Source organism: Anopheles nili, chromosome 2 (assembly GCF_943737925.1).
Source record: "Anopheles nili chromosome 2, idAnoNiliSN_F5_01, whole genome shotgun sequence".
Lineage (NCBI taxonomy): Eukaryota > Metazoa > Arthropoda > Insecta > Diptera > Culicidae > Anopheles > Anopheles nili.
The window spans coordinates 30349459-30372976 of NC_071291.1; the positions used below are offsets into that span (position 1 = coordinate 30349459).

Below are 23518 nucleotides of genomic sequence, written 5' to 3' on the forward strand. Positions count from 1 at the left end.
TTCCCCAGGTGCCTATTTCGTAGTCAGAAGGAGGAAAAAAAGAATTTTAATATATTCTTCTTTGCGTAACTACGCTAAAAGCATCCTCATTGGCTTATACAGAGTAGCAGAGCCGTAAACATAAAGAATTGAACTTGATTATTCAATCCCATTCTTCCATAGTAGCACCATTTTCTATCGATCATTAGTGGTGATCAGCCGGAAAGTGACAACTGATTTATTCAACGGACGGGCATGCCACTCCAAAAACGTTTAATCCATTTCTCCCAGTGAAAGTACATTTGCCAACTAGGGGGTGACCAGGGCGGAAAAATCATTCTTCATCCACTGGTAAACGTTCCATAACGAATGAGCCTGAGCTAACCATAGGCCTTTCCAGCAAACCAGGTCGCGTAGACAGGTGACAAATGAGAGATGCGAGAAGCCATGCCAGCAGCAGTCCAACATCAAGAACAGACGTAGCATTTTCGATTTCGTGCCAGCGAGACCGATTATACGATCGGAAAATGGCGAAGGAAAGAGGCATAAAATGTTAATTCCATTATTCGTGGAAGCTTAGAGCGAGTACCCATTATGCTCAACCTATGAACGTGATGGGTGAGCCTGCCACAGGGATAAGGATGGGGTGTCACCGACTTCTCGCCTTTAGACACTATGAATGAACAAAGAAAGACTATCACTGCGGCAATAAAGTAGGTGTTATTTTGCGGATGTAATACAAAATGCATTAAATAGGTCTAGATCAATTATGCGTTTGCTATCGATTGCAAGGAACATATTTTAATTATGCGATTATAATAAAAATATCGTTTTTAAATTTGATATGCGCATCAGAATCCTTGCAGCTAATGAATTTCCTATGTTTATTTATACCTTTAATTGAAACCATTATGAACAAACACCAACAAGCAATGATGCTGGTAATGCAAACCGTGCTAATTCGATACCTTGAATATGTCCTGGACATTCGTTAAGGTGAGACTATCGAGTATCTAAAGCATCAGTAATTTATTGGTGTAATTGACTCCAATCCTGATTCACAGCAAGCATCGTTTTTATTGAAAAAGAAATTTATATGGTCATTTATTTATTTATTTATTTATTTATTTATAATAAATCTTCTGGCTCATGGTCATGTTCAATACTTACGAGTATCCTTAAATCCGTAAAATAGTTTCAATGGGTCAATGCCTCAACATATTCAAAAACCGTTTCTCGCTTCGTTTGTTTGCTCAATTTTTTCCTACCCTTACGTGGATTTACAGCTGGAAAATTTTAATGAAAATATGAAGCGCTCAGCAAATAGTTCGCATCTTTGCCATAGGCTCGACATAACTTCTGCTCAAATCCATACACATGTATTGAAAATTGTTTTCATTCCCCGGCAAACCGTTTCAAGTACAAGAAACTAATCTCTGTGATGAAAGCCCCAATGCTTCGGTCCGGACGCCTAGATTATCCCGGCCTTTATGGCCCAGGTTGCCATACCCGAGACGGAGCTCCCAAAAAGGACCGAAACCCATTGAGGGCCCTTAAGGCGAGGTTTCCATCTGTCTTCGTTCGCTCGGCTCCACCGGCCGGGCTTAGTGGGACAGTGACATCAAAGCGCCCGATGGATGATATTTCGGTCGGGTGGAAGCAACCCGCCGTAGCTCCTAATACAGACCCGAAATGAAGCCAAACATGGAAATAATTTAGTTTCTGGCGCCTTTGCGGGTTTCGCAAATATTTGATAAATGTTATTAGGGGTGATTCATTTCCCTCGAGGACGAAACGTTATTATTGCTCCGTGCTCGAGCTTTCGCAGTGTTACACCGTGCTTACGCTCGGAATGGCAGCATTCTTTTGATACTCATTTCAAATCCATCGGTACGGTGTGCCCCAAAATGTGCTTGCTTTTTCCATGGATGGATTTAAATTTTAAAAGGACATACCATCTTCAGCAAATAGTGTTCGTCCACGGTGCCGCCATCCACCCAGGGTATGATGTTGCTGATGCAGCACATACCCAGAGCTGGGTTAGTGCACAAAGCTCTCCTTCGGATTCGAGATGTTTTCGCTGGACGTTTCGCTTGGCGTGCGCTCTTTCACCGCTTATTATTTTTGCGCCATCTACCGTGAAGTGGACTGCCCCTGTGACAACACAATCCCAAACCCCGTCCAGATGATGGAAAAGTTCTCTGGCGAGCGCGACGGATGGCCCGAGTAGAACAAGCGTCGAATATCCTGCGCCCAACGCATGCCAAACTCTTGTGTAGGTTGTGTTACCAGCCGTACCGGGCAGCTTCCCTTCTGAATGTCGTATCGCGTGGCGGGATCTCGGTGATATGGCAAGAGTACTGCTTCTGCCTGGTATCCCAGGAAAGTGTGAGCTCGTTTCCAGGATGAGGACGGAAAAGGACACACACACACACGTACTCATCATGATGATGCTGCATCCAAACCTAACCCGTGGGAATTAAGGATCCCTTCGCCAAACCAAGAAAGAGACTGGTGACGATGAGGGAAGGTCCTGCGGAGGATTAAACAAGCGTTCGCGCGTGACTTTTACATATGAACAAAACGAAGGACGCCCCGAAGAAGACGCACGCTCTCCCAGCGCGTGAAGCGGGGGAATCTTTTCCCCGAGGGATTTTTTGCTTTCGAATCGTTCCCCCGGCGCAGATGAGCCAGAAAAAAAAGGGACCAGCTCGGCCGTTTCATCCATGGCGCCTTGGGGGGAAAACGAGCTGGCACATCATCCGTTGGTGCTGAGCAGAATCACGTGAACCCTATTATTGCAATCATTCAATTTCACTGAGCAAAAAAAAAGGGAGTCTCCTTCACTCATCCATCTTTTGCACCAGACCCTTGAGGCGTGCCAGAAATTGTGAATATTCCACTTCCTGCTTCACTTCGCTTCTTCTCTTACTCGTCGGTGGCGCCGAGCTTAACATGGGTCTGTGTTTTGTGATCGTAGTATTTGAGTGTTTGTTGTTGTCTCTATCTTTTGGTTTCTGTCTTGTTTTTTTTTGTCTCTCGTATTAGGCAAGAAAAAATCTTACGATCAATCTATCCCCAATAGCGTTTAATGCGAACTTAAAGCATTTCTGCCATCCCTTTGGTGTATTTCGTTATTTTTTCCCCCATTTTGTTCGTGCGAGTTTGATGCAACCGATTGCTCTAGCCAGATGCTTTTCCACGGAGCAGATGGTTTTTTTTCCTACGCACTCCACCAGCTCGAGAGGGCAACAGAATACGGCATCCTTCGCTGAAGAGGGTGCGATACATGAGCAATTTATCACAGCTGAAAATCGGCCAAATGCTCAAAATTACGATTCCTATTCGGCGCTCTCACATATGCCAACGAGCTGTGCTGTCATACCCGCATCAGGAAATGGTGGATGGAAGCGTGTCTGTATATTTTAATTTCATACAAAAAGCACACCATATGTACGTCAGGAGGGATTTGTTTTCGAGAGCGGATTTAGTTGAGAATCGTTGGAAGCCACCATCCACGGCTGGTATTACATCGTACGGGCGAATCCACTCGACGATAAGCTAGCGACATTCCGCTCCATGTCGATGGCCGGCGACATCAAAGGGCTACTGGCAAGGTTCGGATGAAGCGCCCATTTGAGGATGTCACACAATGCCGGCCCGGTTCCGGGCACCAATCGATAGTAAAATAACCAGCCAGCGCATCACATCCGGGCATGCGAGCTCGAGAAATCGGCCAACCCGACCGGCTTGACGTGATATGACTCGTTGAGTAATTGGATTATCTTGTTTACGAGCGATTCTTATCGGAATCTCGGCATTGATGCCGGTGCTGTTTAAGAAATGAACATCAATGTCAGCCGAATCAGACAAATTACGTTACTTTCCCGGAGGCATCCCTGACGATGTGGGCTGGCCGTGATTGCCCGACGTTTCGGCCATGGTCGATATGTGCTGCTATTGGCAGTTGCGTTGGGTTGCGTTACGGGCTGCTGATTAGATCGATGGGAGCTGCTCTTTTGCTGTACATTTTTTGCGTTTTCGCATCTCCATGCTGCTAGGTGGCAAGGGCTCTGAATGAATGAATGAATCACCACCGCCCAATAAAGTCGAACAGACGTTATCGGGATATGTTTGGGAAACTCTTTTTTGATCGCATTATAGGAGGCATAATTTGATCGGTGGCAAAGTACGCGATCAGCTTCATTGGAACTGTTTCGTTCCTTGTGGATGAGTCTTTTAGCTCGCAAACTCGCAAGCTGTATTGTTTCATTTTCTTCATGAGATGTGTAAATACACCATTCGATCATCAACATAAAACGTAGAAACGCATCAACTGTACAAGGTTATCTTTGTTACGCTTTAAAATTACAATAAAGCTGTCCTGTAGGGTTAATTTTACATGTTATATCATTTGGTTAAATAAACTAAATCTCCTTATTACTTATGTCGTTTCCATCTAGTTTACACGTTCACAATCAATTTTCGTTGTTGCATAAGGAAGCCTTCGTTTGTTTCTTTATCGAAGCGTACTTCCAGCGCACTTAGCGATATCGCATGGTGGCTTTTTCGTAAGTGCTGCATCATAAGGATCCACATTATTGTGGCTTCTCTCAGCTTTCAGGTATGCGGTCAATCGAGTTATCTGAAAATAAAAAAAAAAACATTCAACAGACTCGTTGAGCGACCCGGTGTTCCAATAAGCTTTTACCAAGTAATACCCCAACCTTGCGGAGGAAAAGGAACCTATTTTCGGTACCATTTGCCAGTCCAGCTGCATGAGCCCCATGAACAAGAAAAACAAAATCCTTCTCTTACCCATTAGGGCTTACTCTTACTGGCTCATGTTCTGAAATTTCTATGAACGCTTAAGTTTATTCAGCTACATCGAATACTACTCGTTCGACAACCATGGCTGACGTTCGTTGGGCGTTGGCTGACGGATGTTTTTGCCTTATTCCTTTAACATCGCGTAACCCGCCTTGTCCGGAAGTCGGATCGGTGTGTTCTGCATCCCAACGCAACAATCATGGGCGGTTGTGGCATCGAGCGAGGCGAATGTGAGAGAGAGGACATATTTTTCAACCGTCGAGGCGTGTCTGCGGTACCCTTTTGCTTTATCCTTTCATACAAGCGGCAAACACTTGCTATCAATTATGCAACGGCAAGGGTGACGACGGTGGCACAAGGGTGTGTGTGTTTGAATAAGGGTACTTCAAAATTTAACCTTCAAGCCAAGGCTGCCCCCGTCTATCTCACTGTGCGATTTGAAAGGCAAACTCAAGCTAGCACCTTTACCGTGTGCGGAAAGAAAGGAAGAGCGTTCGTAGGTGGAATGGACGAGGACAACACAAATCCGAAATGGTAGTCGAACAGCTGGTTGTGATGCAGGTGAAAGGCGGTTATAGTGGGTGCATATTTTATAAGCACACAATCTCGGTGCCCCCTTCACAGGGCACAGTTCGGTCGAATATGAGAGCCGGTGTACAGGACATGTCCCGTTTGAAAAACTCTCGAAACTGTGATGAAATTATTAGTGCATTTGCAATCGAGGCAAACGTTGTTGGCAGCACTGCTATACGTACATCCCTTTCCTTTTTATAAGTTATTTACTACAAAATGTAACAACGGTTGAAGTTTTAGTGCTGTTTTCAAACTCGTTTCAATGCAGTGCAGATCGTTAAGGTACGAGAAAATACTGCTCTTTATTCATTCGCTTTCAAGTAAAGAGTTGTTTTTAATATCATCGAGACCTCTCATCTTTTCATTACCATACTGAGTGTATCTCTCATTTCATAGTCCAAAAGAACAGAGTAAGTTAATGTGTTAACCCTCACACGGGATTAGCTTAAGGCTTTTTCTTCAAAGAGCTTTTCTTTTTACAGTTGTTATGCCTACATATGAAGCATACCGTAGATCGAACATAAATTGAGCGACAGCATAATGCTTTTGCTTCGATTTTAAGCAATTTCGCGCGTTAAAGACTTATTTGAATATTGCTTCAAAAGCCTTCAACCACTTTGACAATTTCGTTTATCCCAGAGGAGATACATTTGTAAATATATTTGTAAAGAATATGTATTCGAAACTGTTTATTCAGCTGAATACGTTTGTAAATGAATAATTTCATTGCTATTGGCTGGTAAATTGACTTGTTTACTTGCAATCAAACTTGTTACAGGAACATATAAGATACCAATTAGCACTGATTGTAGTTTCGCTGTGAAATTTCTGAAAATTCCTCTTTTTATATAGACTCACATCGATCGCGCTCCAATTCACGACACTGCTGACGTGAATAAAAACCCTACAAATTTACATTGCAGATTTTTTACGTCGAAGTAAATGAGAAAATACGATACGATTCAATTTTGCATTCAATTTTCCTCTGTCATTCCCATCTCACCGGTCGTCCCCATTTCACTGCCAATTATTCATTACGATATTACACCGCGACAACGCCCGTATCATCGGGCAGTGTAATGAATAATATTTATTTCACTTAACCCCAGCACATGAACTGGCTGTAAGCCCTGGAATCAATTCATTTGCCAGGTCAAACAGTCCATCCGCCGAACGGAACAGCGATTCGCTGCGGTGCTTGGAGACGTCAGTTCAAAGAGCACGGATCATAATTATTTATGATCTGAACAACCATATAAGCGATCTTTTTCAATGATGCTGTGTGTGAGAGAGATAATTGAACGATATGAGCGCTCTTTTTCTGCATCACTCATGAGCGCATCGATCGGATGCAACCAAACGGAAGCCATTGGTCGTGGTTTTTAAACACGCAAATTATCCTCGAGCGCAATGCGGCGAGCTTGACGATCGATAAATGCCAGCATACCCATTCCAAGACAAAGATCCACCAAACTCAGCACCAGTCATTGAAACCCCGTAAAAGGCGACCAAGAACATGCTCTCTGACGAAAAACCAACCTGCGAGTGGGCTGTGCTTGGGAGCAACATCAACACCCAACAAAGCTTCCTGCTCAATCTGGCTGAAAAACGGGACTGCTGGTCGACCCTGTGGTTTTCCAAACTCGGCCAACCAGCACACATGCACACGCCCCAGCCCGTCAGCTGCAAATGGACTTCTTCGGTCGGTGCCAGTGGAAGGGCGAAGATTTATGAATGGTAAAAACGCACCACTTTTTGCCTGCAATTAATACCGTACCCACGAGGGTGGTGTGGCTCGCATAATGTACGTGGCAGTTCGGGTGTGTTTGCGTGCCTGGAATGGGAAACCAAAAAGCAATCTCGGGGCATCGCAAACGGAGCTAGCAAACAAATGACCGCACTGAGCAGCAGCTCAACGCCTGTGGCTGACCTCGGCCGCTGGTCTCGGTCAGCTTGGGTTGCTCACCTTTTGCACCTGCAGGCGAGTGACAAAAACGTGCCGAAAGCTGTCCTTTATCATGCAGGAAATCATGCAATCGTTTTTGTTTCATGATATAGAAACTGCTTTGAGATAGTTTTCGTATGAGGTAACTGTCATTTTTTTCGATTCTCTTATCCAATCCAATTGTAAAGTAAACTACCCCGATGTCGAAAAGCTGAACACTGTGATATGTGATAAATTGTTATGTCAATGAGAGAGTACAAAACAATGCTATCAAAACGTTAGTTTATTCAGGCGTAACTTATACGGATATTAATCCCTTACAAACCATCATGCTCGAAGTCAGTTGCGCTCAATTATAACACATTTTTCTTCGGTTCTCCATTCGTTCTTCCAGATCTACCACATCAAACCGTGTGTCCGCGTGCTGACCGTGAACTTTCTCGCACGTCCAATTACGAGTACCAGGAAGGAAGGAGCCCACATTGTGCGTCTGTTTAACAGCCTACACCAGCGGTCCAGTGGAGGTGTTCGGGATCGAAGGACATGTCCTGACGCCCAACTCCAACGCTTCAACCATAAAGTGTCACTGTTTATGACGGTGGGGACTGATAAATGATACACACAGCACGCAGATAGCTGGTGTTGCGGACCGTCCGACCAATCAGCTCCCGTCCGTCGGCTGCCAACGCACGTGCTGACAGGTGTGCATCAAGACTGTTCCCACCAAGGCTGCCCCGCAAGTGTATGTGAGCGTGTGTGTGTGTGTGTGTGAGGGAGTGTTTGTTCGTCGGAAATGCTCCCGGTTTCCGTCGGGAACGGCAGTCGGGAAGTTCCGTATCGGAAGATTATTGCCCGGTGAATTGCAGCCATTTCCTTCGGTGCTGCGAATGGACGGGGAAGTGTTTGTTTGTGACTTGGGATAGTTGCAAGGAAATCGAGCCTTAACAGAGGAGTGAGTGGGTGTCGAAGTCGATAGTGAACCAGCCGAGCATTGTCCACATTGTCCCGGTGTGTCCCAGACGGGACTAATGAAGGCACCGTATGACGCCATCGTGCTGACATTTCAAACCGTTTGATAATCCAGCGAGCAGTTTTCCCGTGAACGGAAGTTGCTGTGGAATCTCAGTCCACGATGGGACGTCCAGTGGAACCACGTAGTGGTTTGCAACTGTCCCGCAGCTTCGATGGAGTGCACCCAACTGCCCGCATGCTTCAACCCGTTAGTCCACCCTTTTCGTGTCGCAATTAACCCAAGTGCGCGCATTACGAGCAGCAGCTCATCGGAGACGTTTTAAGTGGAAAAAATGCGCTGCTACGGGAATACGTCCTTCCCAATACCAACCGGTGTGAGGTGTGCGAAAACAGTCTCCCGGGACAGACGCGTCGGTCGCTGAAAACAAGGCGATGGAACCGAACTTCCAAATGGCCACATTAAGTGTCGCAAGTGTGGTGTCATAAAATGATTGTTTTTAATGGCGACTAGCAGTGGTGTGGTGTGTTGAAGGTGAAGTGAAGACCACCGAAAGAGCAACTCATTCAAGTAGACAGTTCAGCTTCGCGGTTCGGAAGTAATGACCACGCTTTTGCCAGTTAAGTGACGCTCCGTGCGTTCTCCACCCGGCACGGTGTATTTCATTTCATGGCGCTAAAACCTCTACTTCGGCTGGACGGTGGCGAGACCGCAGCCGGGTGGTGAAGTGAAATAAGAAATCTTTTCGAGACGGTTCCGCAAGTCCTTCCACGAGTGCCGGTTTGCTATGCGTTACGCGTTATTCGTCGGATGGATCGTTGCCAAGGTGATAAGAAGCGTGTCAAGTGTACCGACAGTGGGACGGTTGATTCGGTAATAGGTAAAATTTGTGCAAATAATTGTGCCGTGACCAAGTGGGTGGACCTTCTTCCACCATACGCAAGCCGTACCGAGAGCAGGTCACCGTCCGGATGTAAATAGCGTCGAAGGTTGGGTGAATTAGTTGATCACTTCGATACCCGTGTGGCACGTGCGTACTTCCGCGTGCTTTCGCAGATAGGAGAGTTTGAACCGTCTTCGAGATCGCAACACCCGGGAGCATGATGTTTGTGAAATTCCAGTACTTCTGCATCATCTACTTCCTGCTGGTGCGCTTCCTTAACGGTGCCACGATGGATCTGTATAAAAATTCGCGCCTTGGCAACCGCATCGTGCAGACGCGGTACGGCCGGCTGCAGGGGCTAGTGCTGCCACTGGACGGATACAAATTTCTCAAACCCATCGAAGCGTTCCTCGGCGTCCCGTACGCTACACCGCCAACTAAAATGAACAGGTAGGTAAACCATGGTCTATTTTAGAGTTAATACAAATGAGCTGTGCAGTATCAGCATCAGTAAATGCGTTTGCCTGATGTTCGTGAGTGATTTGCACTAGGAAAAATGCAATTTAAAAAGTCAAAATATATAACGAAATATTATATGTATGACTTAACTCTGAGACCAAAGAACCAATTATTGTATGTTGGGGAAAAATGCAGCACCTATAATTAGTACCGAATAACCTGCTAAGTGGGTGTATCAATATCCCCTTCATATTGGCCCACAAAAGTATGTGCACACACATTGAAAGTTGAGGCATCCTTCATCAAACTTGCATGACAGTGAAAGCAACAAAAAAAACTCAGCCCTCGGTGCTTTTCTCGCTTTTAGCACATTTTCACTGCACTGTCACTTTTATTTTTGCTCTGTTATTAAATTTTGTTAAGCCTTTTTCTTTTTGTCTGGCTGTCCGGACTTTTGAAAAGTGTTTTCATTTTGACATGGATTGAAAAGGGTTTCGTTATTACCTGGTTTTTATTCAGTTGGGGTTTTTGCTTTTTCACGCAGCGTGTGTCAACCGTTCCGTGCCGAAAGGCAGCAGCCGTGGCTATTTTATTCCGGAACAGGAGTGATAAATGATGTAATTTATCAATTAACACCATTCGCGGCTCTCTACCAGCGAAGGAAAATGGAGCTACGGTGAACAGGAAAATAGAACGTAGTTGACCACAAAAAATTCGAAAGTTTGGCGGACAACACTTTTCCGGATAATGCGAGGCTGACGACAAAACGTCAGTTGATTTGATGCGACAGAGCAGTGTTTTTTAATTAAAAAACTTGGCTTAATGGATTATATCGCTGGACATTTAAATTTTTGATGGTTTTTCACTCAAACATAAGCCGCTCGATTGTGAAGCAAACGGATATCGAAAGAACGGCTTTTAGTTACGCTTAAAAGCATTCAATGTGTTACTACAGCCATATAATGGTTCGCTATGTATATTGTTTGTTTATTAAAACTACTTCACATGTTCTCGTAGGACAATGTTTGTAATTTTTCATTTTTAATAAGGGATTGAAATCTTCGAAAATTATAACAGAACGTTGTAAAAAAAACCATAATTGTTACTCGCTGCCTTTTGTATAGTGAATTTCTGCGCAATGAAGACGTTTCTTTCTATTGAATTAGATAACTTTCAACTCTTTTCAGTTTGTTTTTATCATCAGGCGTTGAAGCGTGATTTTCCACGAATTCTTGATTTTGCGCGTACAGATGGTCACAATTTAATTAAATTTAGAAAGCAACTTCGCCGCCAACGATCCATCGCGGAAGGAAAGTTGGCGAGAAGAATTAAATTTAATCGACAAACAATTTGATTACTTAAACATAATGGGAGCAGTCGGCAACGAGCTTGTCTCGAGTTGCAGAACTTTTCAACTACTCGTTCTGTTTGCTATGCAGCAGAACTCGTTTTGCAACAAAATTGTGATTCTACAAAGATTTTCTCAATATTGTCTAAGGATATTGTTTATTTTGTATTCGTCGTCAAGTTCATACCAAACATTCAATGACCTATTGATTCTGACGGAAGTATGCTATCCGTTGCAAGGAACCTTTTCTTGGTATATTCTTGCTCTACTCCTTGACACGTTTCAATAGAAGGCGGTGAAAATCAATAAAATAGCTCGTAAAATAGTTTGATTGACGGTTTACTATGCCGCGCTGGCAGGCTATACAAAACTCGCCATTTTGATGTTCATGTGAATAGCTCCGTTGCAAGGCAACTCAAGCATTGATTTGCATTGGGGCTGTACACGCCAGTAACGGGAGTGAACATTATGGTGCTGCTAATGCGAGCCCGGTGTAACATTCGCATTGATAAAGCTAATGGAGCACGTTTCTTTTATTTGCAAATTGCACGAATATGGCATCAATGTTCGCATGCCGTATTTTGATTTTGAATCCGATAACACTCCTAACAAATCGTTCACATTGGCTTGCCTTCCATAACGAGCTGTGGGTTAGTTTTTATTGATCAAGCTCAAAATAGCTTAAACGAGTGATCTTTACCATAAATGTAAATGATAAATAGTAAACGATTGTTTTAAATTAGCTGGTTGTTAAATTTTTTTAAACATGAATGCTTACATATATATGACTATATAGATTTATACGCAGAAAACTAATTATGAGTACATTGGTTGAAAAAAAGTTAGGTCTCGCTAGCATCAGAGTAAACGTGAGCTCATTTGTCAAAGCAATAATGATTTATCCATAATCCTTAGACATTGTAATTTGTAGCTAATCTTTTATTGCGCAATGCAGATCTGCATACTGATTTGTTTTTTACATGAAGCTTAACGAATACTTTCGCATTCTTCTAGCAATTTGAAAACTTCTTTGGCCGCATCAAACAATTGATTTTTCCTCAAATATCGTTTCTTCCAAAAATCAAATCCACCTTAACCCAACATTCTCACGTTAACATTCAACCGTGGCGAGCTCGGTTATTTCTGATCTCGTTGTTGCTACAGTTGCAAAAATATTGCTGATTGCGAATCTACTCGAGTGACATTTACGGAAGGCTCGGCCACTAACACTTCGGCGAATACAATGGATACCGCTCAGCTAAGTGCCAGCCGTGCCCCGTTGTTCCTTCTTTCTTTCTTTCCATCGAGCCGGGTCTTATGGGAAAACCTTCTATTTCATTGACCGTGAAGCACTCTTAATAGCAACGGCGCCAATGGCCATCGAGAATCACGAACGAAGAAAGTTAGAATAAGCGCCACAATCTTCCATCGTGCCACATGCACACAGAAACTCCAGAATGGCCAAAATTGTGGGGTAAAGAAACAAAGCAGAATGCTTGAAAAAGCCAAAGGCTTTTAGACGAGCAAACGCTATAAGCGATTTTTTTGCGTGAGAAAGAAACGTTATGCTCATACATAAAAAAGCAGACTCCCGGCGCATGACTTTGACGCGACAGAAAAACATTTAACAAAGTCATGGTACTAAGTGACATTACATTCCATCCTGACAAAAATTGTATTTCAGATGTTGCTACCAGGCTGCTGGTGTGCTTTTTTTTAGATCGGTTCGATTACTCTTTGTCGAAGCATCACTTAATGTATTGAAGTATTTCAGTATACTTCTTTGATACCAAAAACCTGCTCGGAACAACTTAACAAATTTTATAATGTTTTATTAATTAATTTTTATTAATTTTATATTTTATATGTATGTCAAAATTTGATGTAGGCGCCTAAAAACTCATATCTGTTTTTGATGGAGACGCCTGGTCTTTCGTGGAATATATGTATTATAAAAGCTTTCCTGCTTGTAAAACAAAATCTTGACGATGTTCAATATCCTGAATGATTGCATGAAAAGTACAAAACAATTTGACTTTTTTGTTGCTTGAACAGTAACAACCGTCATTTCACACAGCACAAGCAAAATGGAAACGCATGTTGCTTCATACAAAAAGTACATGGCAGTAATTCTTTCTCTATTTAGCGACCAAAATTTCACCTTCTTATAGAAAAAAATTCGATTTCAAGCTTTTTGTACGAGTGAAATAATCAGACAGACAAATAGCAAGGTTGAGAATTTGGTTTTTATTAAAAAAGGAAAGGCAAATTTACGAAATAGAAACCCTGCGACAGTTAATGTAAAGAATAAAAATATGCATGGGAAAAGATAAAATTGATTATTGGTGTGAATTGGAGGAAAAAATATTTTCAAACGCATCATCTGGAACTTAGATCATCTTAGATCTGGAACGTATCATCTGGATTGAAAATTTAGAACGACTGTGTGTTTTTTGATAATTGGTGTGCATTCCGGTTCATATTACTGCTAAGCTGCAGGGAATGTGGTTTTGTAACGGTCATTCCCAAAAACATTTAAGAATGTTAAAAACATTGAGCTCGTATGATGTCAAGGACATCGGTTGCAAATAAATTCAAAGCAGGTATCAGTTTTCACACGAGTGTTGAGAAGATTTCGATTTTTATTTAATTTTATGTTAGCTCTCCCAAACGAACTGAGAATAATCTCTTATGTTGTATATACTACTTCAACCAGATTCTACTACTAGGTAGTTGTACTTCAATCAGATTCTACCCCTCAATCCGTAGATGTTCGCTTAAACTATATTTACTACAAATTATACCTTAAATGTATAAAACAAACTCCAACTAATAGGAGTTGAAAAACATTTTTTCTACTAATTTTTGCTTTCACGAGATATAAGTGCTCAAAACTTCTCCTACCTTAAAGTGATGATATTCTTTATGCATTTTAAGTGCGATTCAAGCTCAACTTCATCAATAAAGTATTGTAACTCAATTCAACATCTTCTGTCTCCTCTATTTGCAGGTATGTGAAAACCAATATTCTCCCGGTTGAACACCCAAAAACTGCACCAGAGAAAAAAACTGGCGCATGAAAGGGTATTATTCTCCGTCTATCCGTCGTTACCGGGCTCCGGTGTAAGTAAACTTTCTGCCATACTGCTTACCACACATAGACAGGGGTAATCTAAAACTTGACGTATCGAAAGTTTTTTCACGGCCCCAAACCCGACCCAGATCTCCCAATTCCATTGAACAATCTTCCAATCGCTTCGGAACGCAAACAATCAGAAGAGAGCACGAGAAAGCATTGGGTAATATGGAAAGAATTTCCCAACGAAGTTATCCGGCTCAACCGAAACGTAACCCAGTTTGGGCCGGTAAAATAAACCAAACTTCTGTTTAAGGGATGACAGGAAATGTTTAACTTTTAGAAACTCTCCACCGTAAGGCGAAAAATCAATCATCGTTTCTTTAGTTCTATCTAAAAGGTCAAAAAAAAAACTAAAAATGTTCATATAGCATTCGCTTTTCTCCTGTTCTTCGATACACGATAAAGTTACTTCATTTTTCTAGAAGGAACGGTGAGTTTTTGTAAAAAAATCTCTTATTTGATCCAAAATTGTTTGAATATCGTACTTCTATATAGGTGTTGAGTAATATACCTTAACATTGTTCACATGTTCACAACAAATCAAGCAAAACCGAATGAAAATAAAATGCTATTGCTATGTTGTAGTAAATAGCATTATAGTACAACTTTTGGCAAATAGATATCATGTTCATAACTTCATACACAACCATTAATACACTTCAATGTCCTTGAGGAACCTTGTATACCAATGTTGGTGATCTAAAATTCAAATTGTCCTTCCTGGGGGGCCACTTCGAACCTTTTGCCCGGCAACGTCCGCCTCGTATCCCAGAGGCGTACACCTCATCTACATGCCCATTCTACGCATCATCATTGCGTTTCTCTGGACCATACATGCATAAACCTTAAACTGAATGCTCTTTGGTCCCTTTTGGGTGGCCTAAAATCACCACCCACCATACCATTGGGGCAGTGTATCGAACCGAAAATGTCTCACAGCAGCACGAAACATAATTAACGTCATGTTTGCACATAAATTAGAACTACTGCGATCGTGTGCGTGTAAACATGGCTCATGGAACACCCCCCTTGTGTTCTCCTGGCTTTTGCTCTTTACTTTCTCTCTGCCATCTCGTTCTCGCTCTCTGTTACTCTATCTGTCTCCACCCAGGTGGGCCATGGCCGAATAAAATAAATTACTACTGGAATCGAACTTCTCGCCAATGTCAATAAATCTCGTCCCCGTGGAAACGCTCCCCGGGATGCGAACCCAACACTAACGATCGGCAATCGGCATGAAACACCCCGAAACCATAACCTTTGCGGTTTAGCACCAGCTTTCGCCCGAAGCCTCGCTCCGGTTGCTTGCCAGTTGCGACGAGCGGGCCGTACCGGTGCTTAAATGGATTCATTCCGAGACATTGTACAACGAGCAATTATGCGCAGTCAATCCGAGCTTCTGGTAGCGCGTGGCACCGAAATTCAAATCAGATCGAGATTCGAAACCAAACACAGGGCGGGTGTTTTGGGCACGCTGCGCCATGCGATGGCCGATGCCCGTAAATAACGGTCTAAGTATGTAAATGCTCTCGACAATCCAGTCACACTGCTACCGCCCATTCGAGGCCCGCTGTGAGGCTCGATTCATCGAGGCCACAACCGGGAATGGGGTTGTCAAAAATTATCACCTCTGTCAAGGCGGCCTTGCACGGGACCCAACCGCACCAAGCGAAAAGGTCGCCACTGGGCTCGATTTATCGGGGTAGACACCGCGTCTCGTAATGTACGGCGCTGGAACGTGATAGCATCTTCTAAATGGAGTAATACGCTCGGATGGCACCATTTCACTCGGGCCCATTTTCACGCATTCGAAATGGAAATGGCGTCGGATTATTGCTACCGGGTGCACATAACACGCGCTCTAAGCGGTGAATTTATTTCACGGAGGGAATTAAACTTAAAGGAACCTTCGTGCCAGCTGCGATGGCAGCGGGGCACAACTTTCTTCCAGACGGGAGCGAAAATTTTTACCCCCTCCCAAATGCCACAAGCAGGGTTGATGATGTTTTCCCGCTGCATTGCGCACGTCATGCGCTTTGCCTCGCGCATTTTCAACCCACGGCCACCGTTTGGCAAATGCAACCATGCACCGGTACGGATGTTACACAAAGACCGGGTACGGCCGTACTTCAACTTTCACCGGTTTGGCTCAGTGGCTTGATTTCATTTTTTTCCTATTCCTTTTTACGTTCGAAAGCTGCTGAAAGTTATCACCGATATGCCGGGCGCAAAATGGCAAAAGTTCCGACCCGAGCAGCGAGAAAACGGTGAGGCGGGATTAAAAGCCATTCCCACTTTTAGTTTTGGTGCTTGAATTGTGGAGAAAAAAAAAATTGAAATAAAAGGACGAGAGCACTGGAAAAAGGAAAAGTCATAAAACAAATCTGATCTCCTATTTGCATACCAGCTTGATCCCGGGGGCTTATCGATTTCGAGCCCCAAAAACTCTCGCCAGCACATGCATGCCGTCCTGCACCGCACACCGGAAGCCATACTTGCCATCCGAATTCCGGAAGAGCTCATTTCAATTAGCCGGCACGAAATACAACCCGTGCTCGGGGAAAGATTGCGAGCGAGCTGGTGGGATATTTCTTTACCGTGTTCCGTACCGGTAAGCCTCAGCTTCGACCGTCAGCAACTTGTGAGCCATGCACCGACCAGGGCTTCCCAGGCTTCAGCAAACATAATATGTTTGGATTAACGTCTGCCACCTTGCACCGGCACGTCACCGTATGTGTGCGCTTGTAATCATCACACTTCAGGTGGATTTTTGTTTGTCTACTCGTTAATAACAGCACCTGACGGCGTTCACTTTATCTTCCTTTTTTTGTTTAAAAACCACACATCCACGCAAGCGCTTTTCGTCTCTTTTCGCTGCAAAAGAGTGAAGAGTTGCGATCATTCCGACCCCAGCACAGGAAACGAAGTGCCAGAGCGATAAATCGCACCCTGCCGTGATTGATAATAATTCACGAACCACTGCAGCATGCGCAGCAGAGTGACTCATTCGTAATAGGATAGCACAAATCCAGCATCCGGCAGCGCAGTTCTACTCCCCGAAGCAATATTCGCCACCTCGCGGGCACTCGCACACCCAGCTCGTGCGGGAAAAACATCCCCTACCCATGCCGGCAGGTCTGACAAAACGGTGTTCATCTAGGTGTAGGCTACGCTCGAAAACTCATCACCAAATATTGTACCCAGGTGCAACATTCGGAATGATGTACGTCCGCCCAGCGCTCCCGACAGGAGCGCGTTCAACGTCACGCGTGTGGATCTTTTGCTGGTTTTTTTTCTTCTCTTTGGTCTTTCTTTACGCGTGCCAAACTGACGAAAGATCAAACATGTACTCTTCCACCGTTGGTAAACCCGTTGGCTTGTCCTCCGAACCATGGCCACACCCATTTTACACCGAGCGCTGAAACCAGCGCCGTGAAACCGAATCCTTCTTCCGGAGGCGGGCGAATTAAGCTTAAAAGTTCCCCGAGCAGCTACGCAACCACCTGCGCGCTTCATTAGCGCCGTGTTCTGATTACGTGCACACCGTAGCACGATAATAGCCGTTGGCCTGTGGAGTCGGTGTACATTTGCCTAATTCAGGCCAGTTAACACGCTCGCTTCCCGTTGCTGCTGTGGTGCATGAACGAACAAACCCACCAATTTGCCACCGCAACACGGCGTAGATTGGCTCGTTCGGTACCGGATCAGGCCCAGACCAGCGTTTGGCGGAAAGCTCTTGAATGAAAGCCTCTTTGTGAAGATGAAAGAGGTGAGTTGAACTTTAAAAAACGTGTTTTGGTAAAAGCATAAATGTTTGATACATGCCGCATTTGTCAAGGGATAGCTTTGCGATGTTACTTTCAAATGATATTTTATTTAAACTGTTTTCAAAAATTCCTTCCAAGCGTTTGTGACGTTTGACAATTCTTCTCCAATGTACCCGTAGTTTCCAGAACGAACCTCACCCAACTCGGGATAATGTTAATCAGCTTGAGCGCGTGCATGGGTAGCTTCAGCAAACCCAACCGTAAACGAGCCTCCAGCCAGCGGGTTTGTGTGTGGTGTCGTTGTAAACCTCATTAGGGAGGTTCCACCTACCTACTCGATACCTGGTCGGGTTTCCTTATCAAACATTCATTGAAAAGCCCCGACATCATCAACCGCAGCGGTGATGCCACCGGCGACAGCACCGTACGCTAGAGCGAAACTGATATTTCCGTCCAGCCAATCATCGCCATTTTGCCAGTTCGTCCACCCAGAGCCGGGCGGGAGATTACAAAGCCCACCGAAAGCCCGCAGGTGTAGCGTTGAACTCAGTGAAAAAGCGAAAAAAAACCAGGTCCCATCGGGTCACAATCCTCCGGTGAACGAGCGTGGGTCATCGCCGTCCAACGTTAAGTAGCCTGAAGCTACAAACGCTAGCACGAGTTGCATGGAACAGACGCGATTACGACGCTATCAGCGCATCAAGCGTTTTTGATCGTTGAAAACTACTCCGCATGCAGCACGGTGACAAGCAGAACATGATCACTGGCAAGCAAGATGCATTCATTTCCATCATTCGCGCGATGTTTGCCCAAAACGCTAACGTCACTAAGTTCGTCTAAGCGTGGCAAACTAGATTTGAACCGAGCTCGAAACGCTTTCAATACACACCCACACACACACACACAAACGAAAAAGCTCTCACCAGAAATTTCCACAATTTCCAGCTCACATCCTTTCGACGTTTTGGGTTGGCGGGATTCCGCAAGAAGCGTCCCATTTTCACGTGCCCACCGGATTCGATTACGAGCGCCGGATGCATAAACAATCGCCATGAAACTTTCCGAAACAGCACCGATACGGATATCACGCGGTTTCACCCACACGAATCCGAACCGGGCGTTTTTCCTTTGCGCGCCCCGATCGCAGCCGGGATCTCAGTGTGTGCCGCAATTGAATAGAATTCTCCCGGCGATTGCACCGCACCGGAGGCCGCACCGTGGTTTAATAGCGGCGTGATCTGAACGGAATTCCAAATCAGCCCTATGATACCGGCCGGCCGGTGCGATCGAGCACGGAAACCGGCCCGCACGCACACGGGGACGCTTCGGAACGGCTTTCCGCGAATATCCGTGCCCATGCGGACGTCGTTCCCGGCTTTCGATGGCTTCGATCGGCGTGTTCCTGTCCAGTGCACGATTCATCGCCCTGTCCGGATCGAGCCACCGGAGAGCCATCAAACGTTGCGGTTCCATAATTGATCCGCAAATTCCCAGCCCACCCGGAACGGTTCGCAATCTCGCCCGGGCCCGGGTTGGACGGTTGTATTGTTCTCCTCGATTTCTCGATTTCGATGATTCGTTTTCCTTGCGCAGTTATTAGGCAACGTCTCGTGGACGAGGTCACCGGCGATTTATCTTCACCGGACCCGGCCACAAGGGGTCCCAATTTCCCCGATCTAATCCGCCCGGTGGACGTGGGAAACGGCACCGAAACGGCTTGCTCTAAAGCCGCAAGCGAAATACGGGAAGAGTTTTTCCGGCCGCACCTCGGGGGAGAGAAAGCACGTGCCGGACGAAATCACGTCCTTCTTAGAGCCCGGTGAAATGAGTCCAAACCCGTGCTGCAGCAGTCGGCGTGGATGGCCCAGGGATGCCATTAGTCTCGCACGGCACACACCAACACACTCAGACGGCACGGAGAAAGGGCTTTTGGGGGCCGGCCAAGGGCGCAAAATTGGACCGCTGGGGCGTCCGAATGGGGATGTGCGAGGATTTTTCTTCAGCCATTCATTAAAATTCCTCCACGCTCGGAATAAATTTTCATTAGACACACTTGCGGGCTCGACGTAGTCACGTCTTCGTTGTCGTCCTCGTCGTCCTCGTCGTCGTCGTGAAAGCTGATAACCAGGACGAGCGTGCATAGAGGACGATATTTCGACGCGCCAAGCATGTGAAGTTGCGCCGTACGAGAGTGTCGCAAAGGGATTTTACAGTCAGTTCTTTCTTTTTTTCTCCTTTGCATCCTCCTCCACATTGCCAGCGCGTCACAATCGGACCGAGGGCTTCTGTTTGGGTTTCGGTTCATCACGTTTCTCGAAGCGCCTTTTAGCTGCGTCTCGGTCGAGGTATGCTTCGAAACATTTCTCAATCCAGCCCAGGCGCGTTGCAGCCGTTTGCTGCAAGGTTTTTCTCTCCGGGGTGCGAATTTCGTCCTTTGTTGTTTCGCTAGGTCGCACCGAAAGAAACAACACGGCACGCGCCAATGGTGTCCCCTGTTTTTTCCACCTGAATTATACCCTTTGCGCAGGCGGCGTTGCTGTGCTATCGCATTATCAAAAGAAGAAGTTATGATCTCGCAGTTTCGCTCCGCGATATTCTCTCATCCACTCGCCCGGCATTCGTGGCGTTTCTTCACGGCTGGTAAGGATATTCTGTGCACAAAATTTCTCTCCCTCGCACCAACCCTTCGGCGCGGTCTCTTTCATTCCGATGCATTTCGCCTGCTCGAAGATCATTTGCATGCTGGCGGCCGTATTTGCACACACGGCGAGGTGTCCCACTTTGCCAGTGCAGCACAGGCATGTGTGTGCCACCCTGATGACCTCATTTCTATTTGATGCGTTTTCTGGCCGGTGTGTCTCTCCGTCGAATGATGTGCCACACCACCGGCGAGTGAGGGCAGAAGACCGGAAAGTAGTTTCATTTGCGCCGAAAGAGCGAAAGCCCTTTCTTGTACGCCCGCAACCCGTGCAGATGCAGCTGAATGTGGCTCCTTTTGCCGGTGCCGAGGACGTTTTCGGTTGGACTGCGGTATCCGTGCACCACAAGGCGTCATTCATTCGCGGTAGGAGGTGTTTTGTTTTCCGTGTTTTCCCCATGCCGGTTGCACCATAATGCCAACTTCCATCGCTGTTCCCGCAGCGGTGAATGGGGTGCGTCTTTTGTGTTCGTACGGGGGTGGAAACTGGTGATGAACGCGCCGGGAAGCTAGGCGCCCTTTGCTGATGGCCCGTTCAGCGCTCCATCCAGCGTCAAGGACAACACTTCTCTAATAGAACAGCGCCTTTTCGCATTTCCCAAGCCGTAGCATTCCCGTGCGTCAGCGTACGTCAGTCCGGAAAAAGGTTGCAAAAATTGAAGCGTTGAGAGCGTTTTGGGGCTCGGCATAGATGCATCGCAGCAGACGAGCCATGAATACGATTCCTCATTACTGTGAACTTTTAGCACCATCTCCAATAGCACGGGGAAAGCTCTATTCAATAGGTGCGCTAATGAAGTGACATTTTCGCGAAAGAGTCTTAACAAAAACTGCTTCCACTAAATGGTTGAGAGCGCAACTTTTCGCACTGTTTTACACGCAATGTTCTAACGGGTAACGCAGTGTGAACTGTCATAAATATTTAGTAGAGCATTTGGAGATGAGCTAAGATGGAGGTATACATAAAAGATTAAACATTTAGATCATTAAACAATCCATCATTTATTTTAGAAACACTATCTTACGTACTTGGTGAAAGTACTTTACCTAACAGCTAAAAATTATCCTTTCAACTTAGCTTAACTCTGAGGCAGGAAAACTTGAACAACCAACAGGAAGGATAACACTTTTGTATAAGACAAATTGTAATCATAACATTACATCATTATACTCTTGCTACCATCATCCACTCAATAAACTTGTCATCGTCATCGGGAAAACTCATCGCAGAAGCGAATGCACGCAAAATTATTTCTGCTCTAAGCAACTCGATGAGATCCTTTTGAACGCTTTTGTGCCATTGCTTGCTGCGCTATCCGAAGATGTCGTTATCCATTCAAAGACAGCATGATTGAACCGTGGTTCAACGACAAAATGCATGTAGTCCAAAGCATCCATTCGTGCGATGCGCTATTCTTAGGATTGTTATCTTCAACTCTAATGATCCTGCTTTGCAAGGAATTTCGTGCTCCATCGGTTTGCTGGTGTGTGTGCCTCAGCTTCCAATCGCCATTATCCTTATTCTTTCGCTCTCCCAGAGCACGTGCTGTGTATGTGTGCGTGTGTTTGATTTAATTTTGATGAAGTAAATAAACATGTTCAAATGTTGATGGGACAAGTTTTACCAACTACCTCGGGCAGGAAACCCGCAATCATTACCACTAAACGACACCTGCATTGAAGACACTCATCTCCGGCCCGCCAACCAGGTACGATGGGCCCATATCGCGCGATTGCAAACCATAAATAAAGCCTCAAAACCCCTCCGGGTATGGGGCCGTAAACTTTGACCAGACAAATACACACCATGCCCCCAGGAATGCACCCATACGAAGCGGGTATTTTATGAGCCGGTGGCCGCTCCCGGCTCCGGCAGGCCAGTAATAAAGCTGCTCCGCTGCGGAGAACCACCCCGTAATTGATGAATAAATTTATTTAAACGTTTCAACTTTTTAATTTCATTGCTGCACTCAATTCCTTCGGCCGGAACCGGGTGGCCATCGTCGGGCTTGCGGTACAAAATTAGTAGCATTAAAACCCTTCAAAATATCCATCTCACCGGAGGACGCCATCTCACCAAAAGGGACTCGAAACCGTTTAATAACACATGACTCGTTCGCTCGAGGCCGCACCCTTTGCGAAAGGAGTAGCTCGCCCGTAATGGCCGCGGGCGAATGGCAGTCGGTGTGTTTTAAGTACCAAATAAACATTACGACTATAACTGTTTTCTTTCGTTTACTTTCGCTGCCAAGCGCCAAGAAAGGCATGGCCGAAACAAAGCTGAATAAAACAATAACTCGGAATGCCCGGGCGAGCCCGACACGCTCGTGCGTACCAGGCTCGTCCTTTCTGCTGGGATGGATCGGTCCATCCCATTCCCTGGGGTCGATTCCTGCGGCTAGCGTGTGCAAGCAACCACTTTACTGCCCGTCGGTGAAAAACCCCACGACGGGGAAACGGTCGCGTTCGAAGATGCACGGAATCTTCTTCGTTTTCACTCGTTCGCACGTTTCGCGTTCCGAATCGTGGATCGAACGGTGGCATGAAAGGAACCTCGGCTCGAAGGAACCGACCGAATGCGCCGGGTTTTATGGCACGGAAAACGGCCATAATGGCGAGACCTTTTTTTTCACGCTCCTCACGCTCGAACGGTTGGCATACTTTTCACCGATTGCACGATGGTTCGGTTTCCTCCAATCTGTCGTCACGTGGTGGTCGCGGGTTTTCAAGCAGGACGGGTGGTGAGCAAGCGGATCCAAAAATCCATACCCTTCTGGGCCAGCGAACCGGCTCATTCTAGCGGTCAATAAAAATCGTCGGCCTCGCGCGCACACGGCCTCCCCCCACGACAGATAAGAGGAAAAGTGCAATAAAACGCTCGTCCAAGAAAATTATTTGATGGATGTTGACGTTTCATTTGCCACCGT

The 23518-nt window shown here is 45.5% G+C and overlaps 1 protein-coding gene across 1 annotated transcript in view; it reads left to right on the plus strand.

Moving 5' to 3' along the window:
- Positions 1–9397: 9397 nt before the first annotated feature.
- LOC128721396 (neuroligin-3) overlaps positions 9398–23518 on the plus strand; it is a 40365-nt gene continuing 26244 nt past the window's right edge. The window contains exon 1 of the mRNA XM_053815148.1: positions 9398–9630. Coding sequence (XP_053671123.1) covers positions 9398–9630 — 233 coding nt within the window. The remainder of the gene's footprint in view (positions 9631–23518) is intronic.